Source organism: Delphinus delphis, chromosome 9, assembly GCF_949987515.2.
Source record: "Delphinus delphis chromosome 9, mDelDel1.2, whole genome shotgun sequence".
Lineage (NCBI taxonomy): Eukaryota > Metazoa > Chordata > Mammalia > Artiodactyla > Delphinidae > Delphinus > Delphinus delphis.
This window is the reverse complement of record NC_082691.1, coordinates 98,667,417-98,693,964: the sequence shown is the minus strand read 5'-3', so window position 1 is coordinate 98,693,964 and position 26,548 is coordinate 98,667,417. Positions and strand designations below refer to the sequence as shown.

Below are 26,548 nucleotides of genomic sequence, written 5' to 3'. Positions count from 1 at the left end.
TGTTTTAAATGGTTATCTTCAGCATCCCCCTTCCCCCAGATCTTCCTATCCCCTTCTCTGATTTATTTTCTCCAAAAATACTCATTTCACCAATTTGTTATCTTAACTGGAATGACAGCAAATATTTTTTTCTGACTTGTTCAATGCTCTAGCATGAATAATAATGCCAGGTTTTAGTAAACATTTAGTAAATAAAATGATTTGAATCCTGGCCCTACTCCTCATTAGTCATACAGATAGTATGTACACCTAGATAAAAGTGCATCTGATCTAATACAAAATCATGTTATTGTCAAGACCCTGAAAAGTTATTCCTGCCAAATATGATAATGGAATACCAGTGGCTGTTCTCTGCCAGCACAGTCAGTATCCCTTACCTAAAGTTCTCTAGGGGGAGAAGAGTGTGGCAGAAGCTGGCCATCTATGTGGGGATGAGAAGTCCTCTAGCCCCTTTTGCATGTAACCATTAAACGTTAACCATAGGAACTGTTGATTAATTTAGTCAATGACTAAATATAGAACTATTATGCATCAGGCATTTTTCCCCAACACTTAATATAGCAGAAAATGTAAACAACTAATACCCTTGTCGTATTAGTGCTTACATTCTAGTGGAGATTCCAATAATAAACAGTCAATATAGCACATAATGAAGGATGTAGAATGTTAGAAAGTGATTAAGTGCTGTGGTAGGGGAGGGAAGAAAGTAGAGTGGGACAACAGGGACCAGGGATGCTGAAGGTGGGGCAGGGGTCAGGACGTGCTAGAGCAGGAAGGAGAGGGCCTGGTCATCCTCCTGGAGAAGGTGAGACTTGGGAAAAGTCTCTAAGGAGGACAGTAAACCAGAGAAGAGTCAAAAAACAAAACAAAAAAAATAAGGGTCTAGGGAAAAAAGAAAACATTATAGGGACAATAGAAACCAGACCAGTGGTTGCCTGGGACAGGGCAGGAATGAGAATTGACTGCAGGAGTCAGAAGGGAAATTTGGGGGACTGGGGAAATGATCTAAAAGCCGGACTGTGGTGATGGCTACACTACTGTATAAATTCACTAAACTCACTGATTTATACACTTGAAATATACATTTGAAATAGGTGGATTTTAGCATATGTAAAGTTTATCTTAGTAAAAGCAATGAAAAGAGAGAGAGGGAATAAGAGAGGTAACATGAGAAACATAAAATTAAACAAAATAGAAGAACATGCCTGTAGAAGACTTGGATATCGTAATTAGAAAACTGTAAAAGCAGTTTCCGGTATTCCTTTATCTGTACATTAAACCAGACAATCTGATTATATTTTTATTTGATGTTTCGAATCCAGAATCCAGGACATATAAAAGTACTCTGTGATGGTGAGTTTTACGTGTCAACTTGGATAGGCTCTAATACACAGTTATTCAATCAGCACTCATCTAGGTGCTGCTGTGAAGGTGTTTTGTGGATGTGGTGAACATCCACATTCAACTGACTTTAAGTAAAAGAGATAAGCCTTGACAATGTAGCCCTCATCCAACCAGGTGAAAGGTCTTAAGAGCAAAACAGATGTTTCCCCAGATGGAGTTTAGAGTAGGTATACATTAATAAGAGAATCATACAAACAATGTAAAATGATAACTTTATCAAGGTGAGACATATGGGGGGATAAGAGCAAAAACTGTAAATTCTATGAGGGTAGAGATTCTGTTTCCTGTTTGGTCACGGTGTATCACCAGCACCAAGCATAACCCCTGAGTTACATGAAGGGCTCCATAGTCTCTTTGGATATAAATGAATAAATGCAGATCTCAGTTCTGTAATAGAAAGATAAATGCATGTTTGAAAAGAAAGTACTAAAGATAAACAAGCATTTAGAGGAATAGGCCACAAAAAGATTAAAAGATTTACTATTATTTCAACCAGTTAAGAGAAAACTGAACATTGATCTAACAACAGAGCTGAAGGATTTCAATTCCTAAAGTAATATCACATTTGTTTTCTTTGAAGGCATTTCTTGTGAGAACACTTAATGTGCAAAACAGCACACGTACCCAGCATTTATATGTTAAATGTAGGAATGATCTTACTGTCAGTAAGGGACTGGACACATAGCCATGGGTGTCAAGTATGTTCTCCTAAACTTTTCTGGTTGTTTTAATATGAACAACTCTCTGGGAACACTTCATTATATCTTTATGACTCTGAGCCTATGTTCTACTGCTCGGTAGATGCACATTATGCAAAATTCCAAGACCAGTACACCATGCCATTAGGATGACAATTTATTCTTAAACACATGTGATTTCAGAAATGCCACTTAAACTCTACTGAAGAAAGAGAACAATTCCAGGATTTCATCTTCTTTTCATGGCACTCTTTTGTATGAGTGTGATTGTTTTATTTCCAGCATTATTATTATCTACAGCCAAAGCCTTTACTATTTTCATTTCTTTGGTAGTGATAGGTCCCACCACACTACAAATCAAGGTCAAATTCAAAATTCCTCTGTTTCTGAAAATTTCCAGGTCAGTTAAGCAATGTGGATAGACTTCCCTGCCTTGTCTTTATGTATGATCCTGCCCCTAGCGTTTGCTAACTCCAAGTCTGTGATAGTTAATTTTATGTGTCAACTTGAGCAGGCTAAAGGATGCTCAGATAACTGGTAAAACATTATTTCTGGGTGGGTCTGTGAGGGTGTCTCCAAAAGAGACTGGCACTGGAATCAGTAGGCTAAGTAAAGAAGATGGCTCTCATCAAAGTGGGTGGGCATCATCCAATCTGTTGAGGTTCCAACAGAACAAAAAGGCAGAGGAAGGGCAAATTCCATCTCTCTTTTTGATCTGGGATGTCTATCTTCCCCTGCCCTTGGACACTGGAGCTCCCAGATTTTCAGCCTTTGGACTCTGGGACTTATAAGAGGAGCCTTTGAGACTAGGAGTTAAACCACTGGCTCCTCTGGGTCTCAGGCCTTTGGACTCTAACTGAATTGCACCACTGTCTTCCTGGTTCTCTAGCTTGCAGACAGCAGCAGATTGTGGGACTTCTGGGCTCCATAACCCTGTGTGTGTGTGTGTGTGTGTGTGTGTGTGTGTGTGTACATATATACATATATATATATATATATATATATATATATATATATATATGAATCCTGACTGATACAAAGTCTAAGCTGTATGCTTTTTTTTCTCACTCTAATTGTTAGTTAGTTAGGGATACATTTTCAAAACAATGATTCCTTTACTTATCATTTGCACTTTTGTATTGTTTTGTTTACACAAAGCTTTCTAACATTTATCAGAGATGATTTCTCACCATAACCAAGTGTGGGCATGGAATTTTCTCAAAAATATTTTTTATTGATTTCCTTAAAATTCTATACTCAGTCCTATTTAGAGGTCAGAAAGTAATGTTCAGAAATTGGCCAGCAGTGCTGTTTTTATCCAGTGTGCATAGCAGTTTAATTTTTGTTGTTGCTGTTTGTTTGAATGTCTCTACCTTTTAGTTATCCACATTGGCTAAAATTTGTTTTACTTTCAACTCTTATAAAATTCATCTTTGAAAATGGATAATATTAATCCAGAAATATGAATCTCCCTTAAGAAGTATGATAACTTTAATTAAAGGGAGCTATGAAGCAAATCACTTATATCTTATTATGGGCCAACTTGTACCTTCCAAAAATATATGTTGAAGTCCTAACCCCTAGAATCTGTAAATGTGGCCTTATTTGGAAATAGGGTCCTTGCAGATGTAATCAAGTTAAATGAGGTGATAATCTGATCACTTAATGGATCCCTAATCTGATGACTGGTGTCCTTAAAAGGAGAGGGAAATTTGGACACAGAGAAACAGAGGGAAGAATTCATTTTGAAGATGGAGGCAGAAATTGGAGCAATGTATCCACAGGCCAAGGAAAACCAAGGATTGCTTGCAACCATCAGAAGGTAGGAGAATCCAGAAAATACTCTTCTTTGGAGACTTTAGAGGGATCAGGGCCCTAGTGAACCTTGGGCCCTGCTGAACCTTGGTTTCAGACTTCTAGCCTCCAGAAGTGTGAGGGAAGAAATTTCTGTTAAGCCACCCAGTTTGTAGTTTGTTGCAGCAGCCCTGGAAACCTAATACAAAGAAGCTTGTTTAAGATTCACGTTTCAGACCACTGAGAAGACATCATCTAATGTACCATATCATTTGATAAAACATTTATCACTCCACTTCTTGTGGAAAGCAACGAAAAGGAGCTAGAAAACAAATCTCCAAACAACAGATCTTCAGTAGGTGCAACAACAGGCCAGTTGGCCCTTCAGAGGAAGGAAGACTGGACCATAAACAGAGTGCTGCAAGGTCCTGCACATATTCTGGTGACAGACGGGTCAACCCAGGTATTCCTGAGCAACTATCTGGGAGGCCTTTCATGACCAAGGTGTGGTGTGTTTTAGATCACTAAGGAAAGCTTTAGGCACTCACAGCTGGCGGCATTTTCCCTTCAACAGCCAGGGAGCACCAGCACTGGTAACAAGTCTCTAACTGCTTCAATGAGAACTACTTTACACAGACATATATTTGAGACAGGCTAGGACCTGGGACACTTTGCTGCAGTACTTGCACCTGGACAAAGGTCTTCTCAAGCAACAAAACACATAGACACTATAAGGAACTAAAAATAATTGTGTGCATGTGCAACTGGGGCAAATTATCAACAACAAAATACAGAAAAGATCAAAATAAAACCCAACTGCCACTTGTGCAGAGCCAGGAGCAAAGGCAGGGGGTCGGGAGCAAAAGCAGGACACCACCCATGCCCCCCACCCCCCTGCCCGGCACTCACCACCACCTAAGGGGTGGGCAGACCACCTAAGCCACGCCTCCAGCCCGACCCCTGGACACACCCCTCCCCTCACCCCATATGAGGAACCAGCTCGCCCCACCTCGGGAGCGAGCAAGGGAACCCGTTTTTGTTCTCGCTCCCCCCCTGCTGCAGCAGGGGCCCCAGTAAAGCTTAGTCTGAATTTCTTGTCTGGTCTCTGATCAATTTCTATTGATTAAGGAGTCCAAAAACCCTGGTCAGTAACATATTTACATATCAATCTAATAACTATTTAATATTCATGCTCTATTTCAATGAGGAGTAAAAAGCTATATACTGGTGAGCCTAGATTTGTAACTGGGAAGGGATGTGCCCTTTTATTAAGCTTTATTAATTCCATTCCTATCAGACTCTGGCCAGTTCCCAATGCCCCCCATCTCTCTGGTCACCTCCACCTAATCTGGCACTTTCTTGAGAGCTGCCACCCCCAATGTGTTCCTTAGAACTCCCCTTCCAACAAGACTGGATCTTTCTTACCCCTCCTCTTCAGCGCACAGCTCCTTTTCCTTTTAAATTAAAATAAATGATCAAAATACCAAACCTAAAGAAATTTTTAAGTTGAAAAATCTTTCTACTCTCTCATGATCATGGGCCCTGGCCTGTATCAGAAATCAGAAAGCCAATTCCCAGGTAAGAAGTCAATAATAAATTGAATTATTTTCTTTAGAATTCTTCTGATTATTAAAATTAATGAAGTGTTATCAAAAGGAATTCAAGTTGGGAGATAGAGAAATAAGGTAAAGCAGCTAAAATAACTTTTCTTGAGGAAACATTCCCAAATGAATCCTTCTTTTTCTGTTTATTCCCAAGAAAAAACAAGGCAAGATAATTCTTAGAGCATAAACGTCTGATTCAGAGTGTTACAGAGGAGAACTAAGAGCTTTCCTGGCGTGAGCAGGGTGCAGGCGTGGAGAGAGAAGGCTCCTCGCTGGTGGGCACAGCCGTGCCTGTGGTGGCAAAAGCAGCTGTGTGGCCAGGACTTACTTCAAAAGAAGCAAACTGTGGACATGGTTAAGGACAGAACGCCTTTATGTAAGGCTTTCACCCAGCGGGGAAACAATTTGATTTTTACTGACTAAGGAGGAAGAAATGCTTTGAGTAGCCAAGCAGTTGGTGAGAGGCCTTAGATGAGCACATGACCTGAAATCTGAAATTTTCCTTGGAAGGGGCTGTCTCAAAGGGAGTTTAAGAAAAGACCCCAGATGAATTGGAAAGGCAATCAGCATTTAGCATGAAACCCTAGGGTCAGACCCTGGGGTTAACAGGTGATGCTGTGTAATGTTCACAGAACAGATCCTATTGCCTTTTAATAGATAAAGAAAGATAAATTATTAAAATGACCTATCAACTAAGAGAAGCCACCATCCCAAATTCGGTGTGTATGATTCAAAGTTCTTATTTTAGAACAAAGTCAATTCTCCTTTCCACTATACTAATATTTCTTAAGATGTCATCATTATAACATCTACAACTTACTTTAAATTTTCAGCACAGACTGTATGAAGTTGTGTGTGTGTGTTTTAAGTTACAGTCCAGAGGCGGCTATCATTCTAATCAGGCAGCCACGTGCCAGAGGTAGTCGTGAGCATGCTCTCAGAAACACTGCAGCCACTCCAGACACGACTACTCCAGGAGTTCTGCTATCTATTCCTCTCATCAACTTTCTGAATGTCAAGTTGGGTTTTCTTTGGTAAAAATAGCAGTCTCTTAATTAGCATAAATGGTAGATAAATGTTAGGAAAGAGATCTCAGTGGTGAAATTAAATATATTAAGGTTATGCAGTTTGGCAAAACTTCTTTTAGAAACACTCACAGCCTGTGTGAAAATGGTATAAGACTCCAGTGAGGTCTGTGACCTGAAGCCGTGGAGACAGTTCTGCATTCTGGATCAGTGAACCTGTGCCAGCTATTAGCTTAGGAGGCTTTCTGTTGCCTGGCACTGGCTCTGGGTACAGCTGAATCCTGCCTCTGAAACACTGCTACAGCTGCCTGAAGAAAAGTTTCTTCAAGGGAAGGCAAGTCAGAGAGCTAAGACTTCACTGAGCTGACAAAGGCGTCTGTATTAACAGTCTTGTTCCAGCTTGCTAATAAATGTTCATTTAATAAATGCCTATATGTGCCCCGGACCCTGTCTGGGGCTTCCGTTCACTGCTCCATGGTGGCAGAGCTGTATGAGAATAGCTGTTTCTTACTTATCTCACTTGTCAGTGGCTAACAATGTTTTTTAAAAAGAATATAATAGATATGCACGCAAGGTGGCTAAGTCAGATCTATAATTCTGTTCCTCAGATCATTTGTTTCAGAATCACTTGAAGTTTAGAATTCTTCGATTTCTCAACATCCTGCATTCTAAAGTTCTATGAGTGGGGCCTGAGAATATGAATTGTAACAAGTTCCCCTAGTGATTCTCATATACTCTGAGGATTCAGCCAATAAAGATATAACCAAAGAAGCATCATGATCATTTTCTGACAGCATTTCCCAATGGCAGACTAAAGACCCAGGAGGGAGGAAATATGACCCTGACCACTGGGTTTGAAAACCCAGATCTGTAAAGCAATAGTAACAGCACACTGTAAAGCCCTCATATCTTATAAGCTCTACGCCATGAATTTGTGGTTATAGCTTTTTGCCTACCCATCTAGATGGACATAGATCAACACTTGCCTTAAGCACTCAGCAAGCTCGTTCATGGCCGAAGATGTCCCACTGCCATTTGGATGAGGAGGGATTATCGACAGCTTTCCCACTGAGTGCTGTCATCCATTTTCTGACAGCAATGAAAACTGCTGGCCAAAAGTCCATCTTGTTAAATATGTTTTGGGAGAAAGACCAGTTTAGCTACTGGGTTGCTTTTTCTCACATCAATCAGCCCAGTTTATTCACTCTGAAGACATCTTGTCTGACTTCATCCACTCATCAAATATTTATTGAGAGACTTTTAAAAAGCATGTAGCTTTAACTCCCAACAAAGACCATGGAAGATTAAAGAAACAGAGGTCTAGTTCAGCTTCTGTCTCTGAGCTGCCACTCATCATCATATCATGATGCAGAGGGGAGAAGCACCCTCATACAGCAGTCAGAGGTTTTGAATTCAGGGGCTGGCTATAGACTCAGCAGCAAGTCAGTACAGCTCTTAGGGCTTCTATTTCTTCTTTTGGAAATTTAGGAATAAAAGGCTTGCCTTGATTATTTTTCAGAATTTATTAATTCATTTACAAATATTTATTGGTCATCTACTATATTCAGGAATTTTTCTAGGACCTTGGGGGATAAAGCAGGAAACAAGACATACAAGATGTCTGTTGTCAAGTAGGCTTATTCTAATAATTAGAGAAATATATACAAATAGTGATATATAAACATATATTTATATATACAAATAAATAGATATAGGAATATTAATAGGCATATTTGCAGAGGTAAGTATATGTACACATACTTTTTAAAGCTTAAACCAAAGCCTTTTCTAAGGATACAATGTATTTTTTTAGATCTCACATTGGGTGATTAGAATAAGAAAGGGAATAATCTAATGAAAGATTATTATTGATCTAGGCAACACACCTAGCATTTTAATAAAAGATATCCCTATGTTTCATTAATGAAGAAAAACATTTTCTGGCAGGATGCATTTCTCAAATTAGAAAACATGTCAGGTCTGTGTTCCAACACTCTTTCACATACAGAAGTAGAATTTATCATTAAAAGAATCTTCCATTCCACTAATCTTTTTATTACTTAAGAATCAAGATATTTGTGATAAGGTGGCTTCATGTAAGGCAACCTGTGTTAGGCAGCCTCTCAGAAGGCCCCAATAACCCCTGATTTCTTGTGTAATCCCCTTGCTTTAAGTGTGGGCTGGATTTAGTGACTTGCTTCTAATAAGTTGTATATAACAGAAGTGATGGGATGTGACTTCCAATTGTATATAACAGAAGACTGGATTATTAAAAACAAACAACAAGAACAAAACCTTTATGGCTTCTATCTTGTAAATTTTCTCTCCCACTTACTGGCTTTTCCCTCCCCGCCCCTTCTCCCTCCCTACCTCTCCACTTATCTCTCTCTCTCTCTCAACCTTGTTCCTCTTCTTATTACTCCTGCATCTCTTTCTCCCTCCCTCTCTCTCTCTTTCTCTTTCTCTCTCCCTCCCTCCCTCCCTCTCTCTCTCTCTCTCTTTCCACACACACACACACACACACACACACACACACACACACACCCCACCCCATCATCCATAGAAGAGACCACTTGAAGAAGAGAGGCCCCAAAGGATCAGAGCTGCATAGAGGAGAACCGAGGCACCCCAGCCAACAGCCAGCACAAACGATCAACCAAGTGAGTGCACCGTCTTGGAAGCAAACTCTCTAGCACAATAAAGCCTTCAAATAACATAGCCACGGCCAACAGCTTGGGTATAACCCCATGACAGACCCAGGTGGTCAGAATCACCCATCTAAGTCATTTCTGAATTCCTGGTCTAGAGAAACTGTGAGATAATACATGTTTGTTCTTTTAAGCCACTAAGGTTTGGGGTAATTAGTTACACAGCAAGAGATGACCAATGTATAATCCAAGGACATGATTCCTGAGAATAGTATTATGAGAATGAATGGATTCAGAATCTCACGCTTTATACTTAGAATATTTGAATTGGACTAGAAGAATATGGTGACATCATATTAACACTTTATCATGAAGAAACAATAAATTTGATGCTCCTTTTAGTTCAATGAGGTTACAGAGTTTGTTTGCTTTTTTTCTGAGATCTACTGAGTCCACTGAATCAATATAAATACTTCAAACTTTACTGAAACTCCATTTTTAGCAATGTATTAGTTAACCAATTAAAAAAATGGTAGTCTTACCTCCAAAAAAGTACTTCTCGCCAGTTTTGACTTGAAGAGGACTGTTAGTTCGGACTGCTGAGGCTTCATCTCCGTCGATAGTGAGAATAACAAAATTCTCCTTAGCTAGGAAACGGACTTCATGCCACTGGCCGTCATTCAACCCAGAACCTGTTAGATACAAGAGAAAAGGCCATTTCTTTTCTTAAGATGATTCAGTTTAAAATAATTTTTAATAACAACAGTCAGAGCTTTGTAAGTAAAAATTAATATATTTTCATCTAGGAAAATTCAGTGTGGCTACAATTAATATCTCATCTTCTTTAATATTATAAGTAGTTCTATCCTCCGCCAGACCAAATACGCCATAATATAACCCAATCAAGTAGGGACATAACGTGCCATCAGGGTACATGAGGAAATGGAGTGAATTAAGTTGTTTGGTAGATGATGATGAACTATTTTAATAACTTATTTTCCAGTTAGCTTTACTAGACTTCACTCTCAGATGAGAAAAAGGATTTGTAATTTTATCTCATGTCACTCTCTGCTTTTAAGAACTATTTTTTGTACTGTCATTGCCTCTCAACAGCCACATCTGGCAAGTATAGCTAATAGAAATAAAGGACTAAAGAATAAATGTGTGAGTATGTGCCGTGAAGGGGAGAAGAATATGCCACCCCAACATATGCTATTTCAGCATACTGATTATTTTGAATTCAAGTTACTTAAGAAACAGCAAGTGCAGTAAGGATACTCTGACCCTCCTATGTCCCTCTGAAAGCAGGAAACAAATCTCTCATGTGAAAGGTACCCTCCCTGTACCAGGAGGGTACAAGGTTTCCTTATCACTAGAGAGAGGGAAGTTAGGGCCAAGAAGGCTGTATAAACAAACCATGTTACTAATTCGTTAATCTACTACCCCAAACCCAAAACTCTGGGTTACCAAAGTTACCCCAAAACTTCTTTGTCCTGTTAATTCTTTACAAAATTAATCTTTTTCTTCAGCTAAAAGGTATAAAATCTGCCCTACATTGGTCACTTCTTTGAGTCTCATATTTTGGAGAGGTCCCATACGTACAAAATTATATTTGTTTTGGGCTTCCCTGGTGGCACAGTGGTTGGGAGTCTGCCTGCGGATGCAGGGGACACGGGTTCGTGCCCCAGTCTGGGAAGATCCCACATGCCGCGGAGCGGCTGGGCCCGTGAGCCATGGCCACTGAGCCTGCGCGACCGGAGCCTGTGCTCCGCAACGGGAGAAGTCACAACAGCGAGAGACCCGCGTACCGCAAAAAATAATAATAATAATAATAATAAATTATATTTGTTTTCCTCCTAGCAATCTGTCTGATGTCAATTTAATTCTTAGATTAGCCAAAGAACCTAGAGGGGAAGAAAGGAAAAGTTTTCCTTCCCTACAGCGGTTATTTGTGCTAATTGACCACTAATAGGTATGGGAAATGATACCAGGATTATCTGATCATTTACAAATAAGATATTTTTATAATGAATTAGGTTATATTTAAACAGATAAACATCAACAAAATAAATCAACAACTCCCTAACAATCACCTTCCACTCTTGCCTAGTACAAAGGTCTTCAGAAATAGAAAATCGGGCTTCCCTGGTGGCGCAGTGGTTGGGAGTCCGCCTGCCGATGCAGGGGACACAGGTTCGTGCCCCGGTCCGGGAAGATCCCACATGCCGCGGAGCGGCTGGGCCCGTGAGCCATGGCCGCTGGGCCTGCACGTCCGGAGCCTGTGCTCCGCAACGGGAGAGGCCACAACAGTGAGAGGCCCGCGTACCGGAAAAAAAAAAAAAAAAAAAGAAATAGAAAATCTATTTAGTTATCCATTAGACAGAAAATAACAAAGTTTGTTTAGTTTGTGTTCATTTTTCAAATAATAATTAGAAAATTAAGGAGTAAAGAGAGGAGAACAGCCTTCAAACAAACGTATCTTGAAAGAGTTTAAGGAACACTAAGAGAGACAGAAATCTAAGTGAGTCAAAGTGACTTTCTTTCACCTTATAAAGGCCTATGGAAAGGGAAACTATTTTGTTCTAGACTACTCCAGATGGCTTAATCTAGAATCCACAGGTAGGAGTTACTGAAGGTACAGTTCAGCCTCACAAAAGAGAAGCCTAGCATGAAAAGGTATCCAAAAATGGAATGAGAGAAAATCAGTGAAGCACGAATGATGGCTTCCAAGCTTCTGATCACAGCTTATAGGCTAAGTACTGCTTGCTGCCATCTGTTTCCGTGCAGCCTGAGAGCTAAAAATAAATCTCACATTTTAAATGGTTGAAAAATAAAATAATAGCAATATTAAATTACATGTGAAAATTATATAAAATTCAAATGCAGTGTCCACATAAAATTTACTGGAATACAGTCAAACTCATTTGTTTATACATTGTCTGGTCTACAGAGTCAAAAACAGTTGCTACAGAAACTGTATGGCCCACAAAGCCTACACTATTTACTATGTTGTCCTTTACAGGAAAAGCATAATCTAGTGATTGGTTTACATTATTAAACAGAAACACCATTTTAAAGAAGAAAAGTAAGGCTTCTTGGGGCTTGAAGATAGTCACATATATGTAGTATTAACTAACACTGTACTAGTAAACATCATTACAAATAATCATCCCTCAGGTATTTTTTTTTCAGGATTTTCAATTTTTAACTTAGTAACATTTATTGAGCACATTTTATTTCAATGGAGGAAAACAGCTCTAAAGTAATTAATACTAAATAATTTTCAAATTATGAAATGTATAATACATACAAATACATATTTTTTGTACTGAAATTACTATGTAAACATACAGTCTTATTCTAAAAGTCAAGTCAGTTAGCTGTCAGACAAGTAGTAGTGTTCACTGAAACAATTCCTTCTCCAGTAGTGGGTTCTCCCACAAAACTGATTCATGGAAGACTGTACCGTCACCATAACATATTCTGTTAAATTATAAAACTGGGGTTAGTGTTAATTAGCCACAGAAGTGTATGGTTTTGATTTTGGTTGTTATCTTTGCCTTTACAATGTGATGAACCCTGCTTTGAAATGCAGTTTTGGGGCATGGGTCCCAAGGACAGTAATGTTACAAATGTTTAATCCTAAATAGTCACACATTCAGAGGAAGTCACTTATAAGCTGTCTTCAGTAACAGGGCTTTCTGTTCTAACTGGTAGACCAGAAAGCCTTCCTAAAAATTCTAATGAAAATTTCTTCATCATAAAGTTAATTTTTAAAGGGAAAATCACCAGCTTAATTGTTCATGACAAAAAGGTCTATTATTCCATCAGATTAAAGTAAAAAGGTTACTTTATTTTTTCAAGAAACTTAATTACTAAAGAAATTGGACCTCATATAAAAGCAGCCTTGTTGATAGCAGCCACTGCTGCATCTGAGCTTAAGGTGTGATTTCTATTCATTTTAATTCCAATTATTACTTTGAACTGTTAATGCTAATCATCAAGAGAGTTTTTAATAACATGTGGATAAAGAAAAATTTTAAGAAGTGACATATTTTCTTTTGAGAAATTAGGTCATCCTTGCCCCACTGAAGAATGAACTTCATATATTCGGGGCCCATTCCTATCATAGATTGCTGAGGCATACCTCTTGACGATTAACATTAACAGTTCCAAACAATATTTCACAGAAAAAGATTTTTTTGAATTACTATCCCCAATAAATAGGTGAGAGAACTGAATCTAATAACGTTTAGGCATCCCGTATGTGGTAAATGTCAGAACTGAGAACGGGAACTCAGCTATATCTAGTTCTGGAGGCTGAGTTCTTATAAACAGCAAACAAAGAAAAACCAACAACAATGAAACATGGTATATAGACTCTGTGCATCTGTGATCAGAGTTCTCTTATACCACACACACACACACACACTTCCATCTGCCACCACATCTAGAGGGAGTTTCTGGAGTACTCTTGTCTCATATAGCATCAGGGTTGTAAATAAACTGAGACACCAATCTGGTTTCATCTGCCAACTTTCAGCACTTGCGTCATCAGATTTTTGTTGTAATGTAAGATCCCACTACTACATGTCTTTTAGTAGTTTCTTACATTGATGTTTTTCCCCTAAAACTGTAATTTGAATGGAAATTAAGCAAATTCTAGCATTATTTCCCTAAGGCATATTAAAATAAGCCCAGGAGCATTCATTTAAATCATCTCCATACTTTGTGAAACTCAGCAAAGAGAACTCTGTGTTCACTCCTTTCATTTTATTATGAGTGGATCAATCAATGATCTTTAACATGCTATCATTTGTCAGTTTGTAGAGTTGAGATCCTAATCTAGGCCTTTTGCATTCAAACAGTAGTTCTTCCCACTCAGAACACAGCCATTAAATTTTATGGGGCGAAAAAAGAAGATGCCATAGTTTCAGCATAATTTCCCTCCTCTTGTGTCCCTTCCCTTCAGTGCAAGGGAGACCTGAACAACTTTGTGTGAAACACGGACTACTGAGTTTTGCCTTTACCATTTCCTGGGCCACCTGCCACTTGGGAAGTAGTACAGAATTAGTTTTGCTTCAGAGAAACTATATGGAATAGCCTCTTTGAGGCATTTTAAAAAATTAACAATATTCTTTAGTAATTTTTAATTCATATGAAACAGAACATTAATGAAATTTAAGAGCTTTTGGAATTCTATAAAATTCACTCAGAACCGTGCAGTTGATCATACGATATACACTTACAATACCAATACAGTATTAAGAAAAAAAATGTATCATCATCCCAAGTTTTATTAGAAATTTGTGAGTTGTAAACAACAAAGAACACATCACCAAATAGGATTAAGGCATCACGTCTCATTTGCTATTAAAGAGATGGTATCCCTTCACTCAATATTCTGGAGCAATAAATGTCCCAGGGAATAGAGAGACTCACCAGGGACCCATAATCCCAGACACTGTGGGGTCTTGGTGGCTGGAGAGTGACTCAGGACCAGACCAAATAAGGATGCTAGTTACTAATACTTAAAAAAGAGACCCACGTCTCATATGGCTAACATTTCCTAAGAGCCTGGTATGTGCCTGGCACTACCTAACTCTGTATGTGTCAATCTATTGCCTTTTCTCAATAATGAGCATCAAGATGGCAGAAGGGCAGGAAAATAGTGTGGCAGCTAAGAGGACTGACCCAGGAGCCAGGTTGCCTGTGTTTGCTCTGGCCCTTGCCAACCTGGACAATTTACTTAACCTCTTTGTGCCTCAGGCTTCTCCTCTCTAAAATCAAATAGTAGTATCCACTTTGTAGATTGGTTTTAAGGAGTAGATGAATTAGGGTTTGCATAGCATTAGAACAGTGCCTAGCAGCTAGGAAACAGCATATCTGTATCTATACCATTAGGTCAAAAAACAAAGAAGGCTGTTAAGTCCCATTTTACAAAGAAAAAGCAGAGACTTAAACGTAGTACTTTTTCTTTGGGGGTTATTGCATTGCAATTACAAATATTGGTGTAGTTATAAATAAGCCTTCTAAACAAAACAGCAATATAATAACTCAACAACGTGGAGATCATGAATATATACATATGAGACAACTAAAAAAAGTGTCCTAACATTATGCTAATGGGCCCTTGAAACTTAGAAAAACAAGGCCAGTGACAGCATTAGATGTGGGAAAAAATTCTGTATTCAAATAATTTAGAGCTGAAGATGATTTGTTCTGCAAAAATGTGTTAGATGACTCACAAAGTTATGACAAACACACTGATGTTAACGCTGCATGTGAAGAAATTTGAACAAAATTATTTCCAAAAAGTGAGAGTGAAAAATGAACTTTCTGGGCTTCCCTGGTGGCACAGTGGTTGAGAGTCCGCCTGCTGATGCAGGGGACATGGGTTCGTGCCCCAGTCCGGGAAGATCCCACATGCCGCGGAGCGGCTGGGCCCGTGAGCCATGGCCGCTGAGCCTGCGCGTCCGGAGCCTGTGCTCCACAACGGGAGAGGCCACAACACTGAGAGGCCCGCATACTGCAAAAAAAAAAAAAAAAAAAAAAAGAACTTTCTAAATTATTTATGTAATTTTAAAAATAGTAATTAAATATTAGAGACATTTTCACCCACAGCCCTAAAAGTTTATATATGTAAGTTAAGTCAAAAGGTACTCTTAATTATCTCGCTGGGAAAATGGAGGATTGCCTTTCATTTGGGGTCATATTTTATTCGGGTTGACGTGTAACATGCTCCATAAGAGACAGAGGTAGGTTACAAGCCAGGGGTGTCTGACTTACAGGCTCACCCTCTGAGAGGCAGAACAGTATAAGGATCTAGAGCATAGACTCTAAAGTCAGATGGATATAAATCTCATTTCTGCTCACCTACTGGCCGGGCCTTCAGCAAGTTAACCTCTTTAGGCCTCAGTTTCCTTCTCTATTAAATGGGGATAATAACAGTACCTACTTCATAAAGTTTTGAGAATTAAGTATATACATTGTCACTTAGAGCAGTGCCTGGCACATAGTAAGTTCGCTCTCAATAGATATTAGCTATTGTTTCATATTCAGTGAGTAAGACTAGCTCTCTAAATACCAACTTGGGTTGTTGTACGTTAATTCTATAAGTATTAACTATTATGAAATGAATAAACATTGGTTTTCTTTATGAATCAATACCCGACTCCCCATATGAATTTTATAGTACAAGAGAAGTCTTGAGGAATTTGGGAAGGTAGCTAAATATATATCTCTTGTTAATATCAGGGTCAACAATTTCTAAAGCCAACTTTGAGCTATACAATAAAATAGGTCTTATTCCATCATAGTCACAGATGTACTTTCACCTCCCCAAAATGTATTTTGTTTTCAACTAGATTATTCAATAGGTGTGGTTCTGAATGTCTGTGGAATATTTCCAAAAATCAAATCCAATTCCAAGCAAGGACTTCGCCTGATGACTAACTTTGAGGAGACTGATATAAACTGTAGTACGCATTTTCCAAAGTATTTTTGTTTTAAAAATATACACTATTCAACAATTTTGATGTACTTTTATACTTAAAGATTATTTGAATTTACTTTATGATAGATACCTCCAGTTATTCATTAATTCATAATTATAAAAACTTTTCAACTGTACATTACAAAAGGAAACTGACATTTTTACAAAGAGACTTTTTAACCTAAAACCAACATCTTTGAAGCCATATTCCAGTTTCTGGCTTTAATTCTTTCATAAAATATTGAAACTGTTTTACAATATTTTCTCTAGCATCTCCCTAACTTATAACTTCTAGAAAAACTTGTTTTGTATACAAATGTAAAATGTTAATGAAGCATATTCTATCCAGGCTGACTTTCTAATGGTACTATTTTTAAAGTAAGACTCTTGAGGTGGTTGCTTTGATTGAACAAGAAGAAACAGATGTTTCTCTTATTAGAGACAAAAGAAGACTGGTTTAATGAATGTTGAAAAAAAGAAAGTATTTAAAATATAGTCACAAACCAAGATGTAACATCTGTTTGAAAATGCTTCAATAAAATTACAGTGACTAGAGTTTTCAGTCTTTTGCTCAACATTTAATCCTGAGAGAAAACTCTCAGAGACTATAAAATCCGTCTTTAGGTGGTTACAGTATTCTCTGAGGTGTTACTAATATGTCTCATAAGTTATCAGTTACCTATTTATGCAATAAGAAAAAATACATCTCTATGTAGACATGCCACATACTATTATATTATCTTTATAATTTCCATAAGGAAATCAATCCAATTTAATCTTGCTCACTTTTACACATCAATCCAAACCATATAAATATGGTCAACTGCAATCAGAGAGAACATGTAATACGATACTCGGGTAGGCACAAAATACTTTTATTTTTTAAGTTGAAGAAACTGTCAAATGCTCCTCTGTATTGGTATAGACAGACGTCACTTTGGAATATGTCTTTGCTCTGAAAGAACCACTTGAATGGAAGCTTTAAGTTAGAAATACACACTGGGGAGGGCCTACTGCATGACATTTTTTTTGTGTTGCTAGATATGACTCCATCACTAATTTAATATGTAGAATCTTAGAGATGGGATGAATTCTTTCCTTTCAGTCACTCAGAATCTTTTGAGAAAGAAAGAGCCCAGATTAACAGATTTTATTACGTTGTCTGCACCTTAGAGTCATTTGGGGAGCTTTAAGAGTTTCACACCGAAATTTCCAAATCATTGCTGGGAAATTAAACTTTTAAATAAACAGATATATACGATGCAATCCTAGTCAGAATCTCAACACTAGTCTTTGTAGAAATAAAAATAGAAGATTCTAAAATGTATAAGGAATTTTTAAAACCTTAAATATTCAAAATTATCAAAAAGAAAAACACAAGTAGAGGACTCATCATCTGATTTGAAGACTTGTTATAAAGCTATAGTATTCCATAAAGAAATCAGAACTGGACCCAAACATATGCGATCCATTGTTTTTTGGCAAAGGCTCTAAGGCAATTCTATGGGGAAAGAAAAGGTGATTTTGTGTCTGTTTCTTTGTTTTGTTTTGTCCAAAAACTGGTGCTGGAACAACTGGATAAATAAAGGGAAAAATGTATCTCAATTTCTTCTTTACTCAACACACAAAAATTAATTCTAGACGGATTTTAGACCCAAAAATAAAAACCTAAGTATAAAGCTTCTGAAAGATAACATAGAGTATCTTTAGGACTTTGGGGTTAACAGAGACTTCCTAGAGCAGGGGTCCCCAACCCCCAGGCCAGGACTGGTACTGGTCTGCGGCCTGTTAGAAACAGGGCTGCAACGCAGAAGGTAAGTGGCAGACGAACAACAAGCAAAGCTTCATCTGCCACTCCCCACTGCTCACATTACCCTTGAACCATCACTTGCGTTACTGCCTGAACCATCCCTCCCATGCCCCGCCCCCACCCCCTCCCACCACCACCCCCCCCAGTCTGTGGAAAAATTGTCTTCCATGAAACCGGTCCTTGGTGCCAAAAATGTTGGTAACTGCTGTCCTAGAGGACATCAAAATCACTTGATAAATTGGGCTTCATCAAAATTAAAAATTTCCACTCATCATTAGACATATTAAGAAAATTCAAGGCAAGACAGAGACTAGAAGAAAATATTTGCAACATATATATCTGAACATGGAGCATACTGAAATACACTAAAAGCTCTTGTAAGTCAATAACTGGAAGACAAAAATGGGCAAAAGTCATACCACAAATAAAGGTAAATTAAATACCCATAGCCATGTGAAACATTTCTTGACATTGCTAGTCATCAGGGAAATTAAAGCCACAATGACATACAATTTTACACCACTTCAGTGGCTAAAAATTAAAAGGACTAACTAGGACCTGGATCAATGTGAACTCTCATACATTGCTGGTGGGATGCAAAACTGTACAGTCCCTTTGGAAAATTCTGATAGTTTTTAAATAAAGTTAAACATATATTAATCCTATGTCCCAACAATTTCCCTGCTAACTATTTTCCCCCCAAAATCAAAATGCACATTGCAAAAATATTTGTATGGGAATGTTTCAGCAGCTTTACTCATAATGGGACTAAACTGGAAATAATTGTATAACCATACAGTGTACACTCAAACAAGAAAATGTTGCTAAGTAATAAAGAAGAATGAACTAGTGGTTTGGACATCACTGTTTTGCATGAAAGAATGTAGACACAAAAAAATAATATACTGAATGAATCCTTTTATAGGAAATTTTAGAACAGGCAGAACCAGTCTGTGGTGATAGAAATCAGGACATGAGTTGCCTATGTGGGGGAGGGTGCACACGGGCATGGACTGTAAGAGGCACAAGGAAACTTTCTGAGGTAATGAAATGTTCTATATTTCGACTGGAGTGATGGTTGCATAAGTGTATATATTTATCAAAATCCACTGAATTGTGCTCTTAAGATCTGTGCGTTTCACAGAGTTGATTCTCATTCGTGGATTCAGTACTTGTGTATTCACCTTATTGCTAAAATTTATTTCTAACCCAAAATCAATACTGTGGTGCATTCTGGTTATTCACAGACTCACGCATGAACAGACTGGTGAAAAATTGGAGTCGCTCGACTCACAAGTTCCCAACTGAGGTCAAATAAGGCATCTTTTTGCCTTCTTGTTTCAGCTCTTATCCTGAAATCAAGTGTTCTTTTCACTGTATACTTAGTGCCATGTTTTTTTGCATTTTTGTGCTTTTTGTCAATTTTGCCATTTAAAGTGGTCCCCAAATGTAGTGCTGAAATGCTGTTTAGTGTTCCTACGTGCAAGAAGGCTGTGATGTGCCTTACAAAGAGGAAATGTGTACATTAGATAAACTTCTTTCAGGTATAAGTTATAATGCCGTTGGTTGTGAGTTCAATGTTAATGAATCAATCACATGCATTAAACAAGGTAACTTTAAACAGAAATACATAAATCAAGGTTTGTATTGATGCAAATACAAAAACAAGGTTATGTATTGATGCAAATGTTGTGACCACAGGTTCTCAGGAACCTAACCCTATATTTCCTGTACGAACAATGGTTCAGTATTCACTAATTGAGTATTTGCAATAACTATGCATAATATAACTATGATGAATAATGAAAACCAAATGTATTTTGTAATTTTTACCTCAAAAATATATAAACATTTAAAATCAAAGGAATGATGATATTCATTTTTAAATTCATCTAAATTTTATCCAATGCCCACTTTATACTTTGTTTATTGCATTATCAAACAATGAGAAACCCAATATAGAACACACCATTATTTGCTACTAAACAGGGGAAGCCCAATGAGACTCTGTATGTTTAACTTTTGGATATCAATATTTTAGGAAGTTAAAAAACTTAAAATAACTACTCCAAGACTAAATTTTCAAGTAAAAACCTCTAAAAATTGTTTCAACCATTACTGATTCCCAGCCGAAAGCCAAAAGCCAAAGATCATTATACTTCAAAATCTCATTCAAAGATTTATGACCATTTTAATGATGACTGTTTTCTTGAGACAATCTTCCAAAGCAAGTATCTTTAGTAGTAATATGATTATGTGAATATCATCTTCAATACATCTTATCAATCTAGGAGTCCAGTTCATGTACCAATTTTGGCATTTACATTCCTTCATTCCAGTGTTTTATCCTCTCTTGAATATAAAATGTAATATAATTGCATTAAATAAGAAGCTGTTGCTAATTTAAAAGAAGATTTTAATTCATAGGACTTCTGATTAATGTACACATATAGATAAGCCCAAAGATACAGTGTGGTATAGCAGTTAAGTGTCTGGGTGTCATTCATACCTGGATTCAAATGCCAACCACACTCCTCCATTCATGTATAAATACATGTTGAGTACCTACTATTTCCCAGGCACCATGTTAGCACTAGAGATACAGAAGTAAGTCTGAAATAATCTCTGCTCTAGCAAAATCTAGCTATTTCCTGTGAGCAAGTTATTAAACCTCTCTGCAACCTGGTTTCTTCACTTACAGAAGACATAATACTATGTCAGAAATTTGTTATAAATAATCCATGAGTTATAATATATAGGAGCCACCTTATACTATCAATAGTTAGTAGCAGTTTTTATTTTATCATTATCATTTTTGCTGTACATATACAAAGACAACTACATGTATATATAAAGAAAATAACTTTCAAAATTCTACAAAAGGAAGACATCATATGTTGTGAGTTGTGCATGTGTCTACATAGGGCAGATAAAGGCATATTAAGCAGTGGTAGCTTAAATGGATTTCAGATCATAAGCAGAGAACTTTTATAATTTTTTTCATCTTTAAGATAAAACTTATTGAAGAAAATTTGGAAAACTAATAAAGTATAATAAAGGAAAAAAAAGATTCATTACACCAAGAGACATTACACTTAGTATTTGATGTCCTTTACTCTAGTTTTTATCATAACTGCAAACCATTCAGATTGCTGTGATGCTATGACTAAAGGTGAACAAGTACAAAAGGAAGAAGCAAGTGATGATCACCATCTGCTAACTTCTGATTTGTGCTGATGGAGATTTGGCAGCCTTGTCCTTTCAGTTTAACCTTTCAGAATCTAAGGAGAATAACATGGAAATTTACCTCCACTAGCCTAAGCTCTTCTAGAGTTTTATTCTGAACTCATTTATTGATTTCCTACCATGTAATCGGCATTGTTTTAGGCACCAGGATATAATGGTGAAGAAGAAAAGGTCTTGCCCTCTTGGAGCTTATATTCTTATGTGCAGAGACAGACAGTAGACAAATAATGAATAGGTTAATAGGTACAATTTCAGATGGTGATAAATGTTATAACAGAAATAAAACAGATGTTGTGATAGAGAGATTCATGGGATAAGACTAATTGACAAGGGAGAACTCTCTGAGGAGGTGCCAGTGAATCTGAAACCTAAAGGATAAGAGGAGGCCAGTCATGTGATAATTTGATGCAAACGCCCTGAAGGGAGACACGCTTGGTGTACTGAAGTACCAGGCCCTAAGATGACTACAGTGGTTTGAGTATAGAGATTAAGGGGGAAGGATTGAGAAATGGGAGGAAAAAGATAGGCAACAGTGTAATAAGTTAAGGGCCTTGTAAGCTGTAATTAGAAGATTAAATGTTAAGTGTGACAGAAAACCTATGTTTTATGCAGAAAGTGGCATGATGCTATTTTAAAGATAGACGCTAGCTACTGTACAGTGAATGGATTTAGGCAGGCAAGAGTGAAAGGAGGGAGACCTATTACGAAGCTCTTACAGTGGTTAGGACCAGACGACAGAGGCTTGGACAGAGGTTAACAATGAGAAAAGTGGTCAGACTTGTCATCTATTTCAGAAGTACTGTTGACAGGTCTTTTTTTATATAAAAAGCTATTTATTTATTTTTAGCTGCATTGGGTCTTTGTTGCTGCGTGCAGGCTTTCTCTCGTTGTGGCGAGCGGGGGCTACTCTTCACTGTGGTGTGCGGGCTTCTCACTGCAGTGGCTTCTCTTGTTGCAGAGCTCGGGCTCTAGGCACATGGGCTTCAGTAGTTGTGGCTTGTGGGCTCCAGAGCACAACCTCAGTAGTTGTGGCACACGGGCTTAGCTGCTCCACGGCATGTGGGATCTTCCCAGACCAGGGATCGAACCCGTGTCCCCTGCATTGGCAGGTGGATTCTTAACCACTGCGCCACCAGGGAAGTCCCCTGTTGACAGGTCTTACTCATTAATTGGTTATCAAAAGTTAGAGAAAGAGAAAAATGTGTGACTTAAGCAACTGAGTGGAAATCAAAGCAATTTAACTAAGTAATGGGAGACTGGGGAAGCGAGTTGTTGTTTAGTATGTCCATTACGCATCTAAGTAGAGAAGTCGGGAGGTGGTTGTGTATTTGTGTCTGGAGCCCAAGGAAGAGTTAAGGTTTGGACATAAAAATCTGATGTCATGAGCATAAATCATGAGACTGAATACAGTTACGAAGAGAGAGCTTTGAGATAGAGAAGAGAGTTTAGGTTGAGTCTTAGAATGCTCTGAACTTGAGAAGTTGGAAAGAGGATGAGGGCCCAGGAAAAGAGACTGGGCAAGAGTACCAGTAAAATAGGAAAGAAACCAGAAGAATGTGATGTTAACGAAGAGACTAACTCAAGAAAGAGGGACTAGTTGAATCTTTTAAGTGCTTCTGAGATATTAAGTAAAACAAGGACAGGAAGTGGACATTAGATTTGGGAATATGGAGGTCGATGATAATTGGAGTGGGGTGAGCAGAATACAGCAGGTAAGGAGTGAGAATACCGAATCCTTGAGTGGTTCAGCTATACAGGAGAAGAATTTTGAGTAATGGTGTATGTTGAAAATCTGAAGAAAAGTATGAATCCTGTCCTAAGAAAAATCCTTATTAGTATATATCCAAAATTTTTATGTAATGTCAGGGGTTTAGCTCTTCTTTCAGGTTAAGAACCTGGTTTATACAACCCTTCATCTTCTACTTGCATCACTGACTTTATTGGGCAATGAGAATACTATCAATTCATTTATCCTTTTCAGATTCATTACTTTTCTTACTTTCCATTTTTTACATTTAATGGCTTATAAGTTACATTTTCTGTTCCTTAATTTGTTTTTTAACAAATATGTCAGTTATTTATTATTAAATATTTATTATTGTTTAAATCACTGTTTTGTTTCTGTCTGAAGTAGAAAGTTATAGTTGTGAAACGATTATACAATTTTGGGAAAATAAGTTATCATTACTAATATTACAATTCATTTCTTAAATCTAAATTAACTAAGTTATATTTAGTCTTTTATCTTTGTTCCACGTATGTCTCAGATAAACTGCAATATCGTACAATTTTTCCCTAAAGGCACAAAATCAACCCTATTTATAGGAAATCGACATTGTCTAAATGGCAAGGACATTCAAATCAATTCCTCTTTTTCTGGGGAATACCTATGTGAAACATTGTAGAAAATATAAAAATAAATATGATGATTCCTGGTCTCAAAAAGTTTGCCTTATTGTACCATCTAATGAGGTTTAAATATCTTTACATACATTTTTATAATTGCTATGAAACGTTTCCCAATATTTTATAAACTGGAGTGAGATGGCTGAGGAAAAAGAAATGAAAGATAAATGAGGAAGGCAAAATGTAGCTGAGAAGATCTGGGGATCCAGCTAGGGATCTTTGACAAGAGGTGATCCCAAAGGTGGGCACTCCCTTGTTGTGCACAGCTTTACTGTAATATGCTGTTAAAACTGTTGATCCCCCATCTTCCCGGCTAGCATAACCCCACTCGTGAATATTAGAATGATTACAGAGTACCTTATCTCATCCATGTCCCAAAGGCACATTGTTCCTGTCCTCCTACACATTAGGGAGAAAATAGAGCTACATGACACTATCAGTCAATGACTGTTTTTCTATTCTGTCCCATCGGTATTATAGAAGTGATGTAAAAAGAATATCTTAGAGAAAGAATACTAGGAACAGCATAAATGAAGATAATAATAGCAATTTAGCCCAGGTTAATTCTTGAATCCATTTTCTCATTTTTCTAAATTTTGATAATAAAACAAATTCAAAGCTTAAAATTAACAATTGTCAGAATTTAAGATTAGCTTTCTTTAAAACAGTACATATAACAAAATTCCCTCTTTTCTTCTAAATATTTTTCAAAGTCTTGGTTTTATCATAACCATAGAGAGCTGTGAACGTAAGTGGCTTTGATTAAAACAGAGCTTTTTTATACCTGTGTGTGCTGGATAACTCCAGTGAGAAAACTGTGTTTAATTTAGAGAAGTTATCCAGACATTCACGGGTTCAGAAATTTTTGAGTTCAGAGGATAATCACGAGCAGAGTCCTGGCATGGAACAGATATCTTAAAATAGTATGTTCAGGTATATTTTATGATTTGAATATAAATCATTATTTTTAAATTGCATCATAAAAGGCATAATAAAACCACAGTTTCTCATTTCAGATAATTCTGCATTACTCCCCTTTAACAGAACTTTGTTTTTATACTTGCCACTGAATAATTTTCACCCTTTACTCAAAGGTAGGGTCTGGTTATTGTACCTAGGTCACAAACATAGGCAAAGATTCAGTCCCTACCTTTTACAAGTAGTTGTTTTTTTGCCAACCTCTCTACTACTTGTTCTACTATGTGACTCCTAGTGTGAGAGGCAGCTTCTGTGTGTTTCAGCTCAGTATCATTTCCTCCAACTGGACTACTCAAGAGCATTGAACCATGAAGGGCATGTCTCCAGATATTTATAAACTACTCTCTCCTGCAATCTTCAAGTCAACAATCCTTTTTGAGTGTCAACTGCCTTTTGGTAGGTTTTCTCAGCCTTTGTGGCAAAATGGGAGAGGAAAAATGCTACAGGTAAGCACATTGAAATCACACTTGTAAAAAAATGTTTCATATATATTTAGGTTACAAATTTATTCCATCCATCCTTTCTTGTGGATTTTAATCTGGATAAGATAAGCATCGGATAAGATTAAAAATTTAAAATATTTTAAAAATTAATATATTATTAGAGCATAAATTTTTTAAACCGCTGATTTATTTTTTAGTGTGGTTTCATGGATTTGTATTAGGTACACAAGTTGTGTGTGTGTGTTTGTATATATGTGTGCACTTATGTGTGAAATTCACTACAGGACACATAAGACAGGAGGGCAGTGTGATACACTAAAGGAGAGCCAGATTAGAATTGGGATAGCATGGACACTAATATTACAATTACCTCTCTGGCCCAGAAATCTTTATCAGTAAAATGAATGATTCATACCAGTTGATTACAAGATTCCTCTCAGCTCTAGACACTTAAAATAAGACTACAATACATTCATGTACTGCTAAGGGGAAGAGAAAAACCAATGACAATGTATCAATTAAAACTGTTAATGTAGAGCATATTAATAACGCAAATACTGATATAACTGAAGTTGTATATTTTGGTCTCTAAGTCTGTACTTGTCCTGCTGGCTGACTCTAAGCATTAAACACAATGGTCATGAACCACTCAAAGTACATGGAAGAGACTTTGCCTGAGATGAAAAGAGAAGAATCCACGCTGAAAAGACAGACAGTCATTTGAATTTTGTACTATAGTGGACAGAAGATGGGGGCCACAGATAGCTTCATTGAAACATGAGAGTAAACTGATGGCAGACCAACTTGGAGGGTGGATCCAGCACTGTAGAAGGAATTAAGATCTTTCACTGTTTCAATTCTGAAAGAGAATTCTTTGCCATTTCTGTGATTTAACGTAAGAGGTAGAGTCCCAGAAAATACTGGCAAATTGAAAATAGAAGTAAGGCTTTTGGCAAGAGCATCTGTCCTTTACTGCAGAAATTCTCTGGAATACTAA

General features: G+C 37.4%; 1 protein-coding gene across 1 annotated transcript in view; it reads right to left on the bottom strand.

Annotated features, from left to right (window-relative positions):
* CNTNAP2 (contactin associated protein 2) overlaps window positions 1-26,548 on the bottom strand; it is a 1,416,746-nt gene that overhangs the window by 946,439 nt on the left and 443,759 nt on the right. The window contains exon 9 of the mRNA XM_060019815.1: window positions 9,716-9,865. Within this exon, the coding sequence (XP_059875798.1) occupies window positions 9,716-9,865 (150 nt within the window). The remainder of the gene's footprint in view (window positions 1-9,715; window positions 9,866-26,548) is intronic.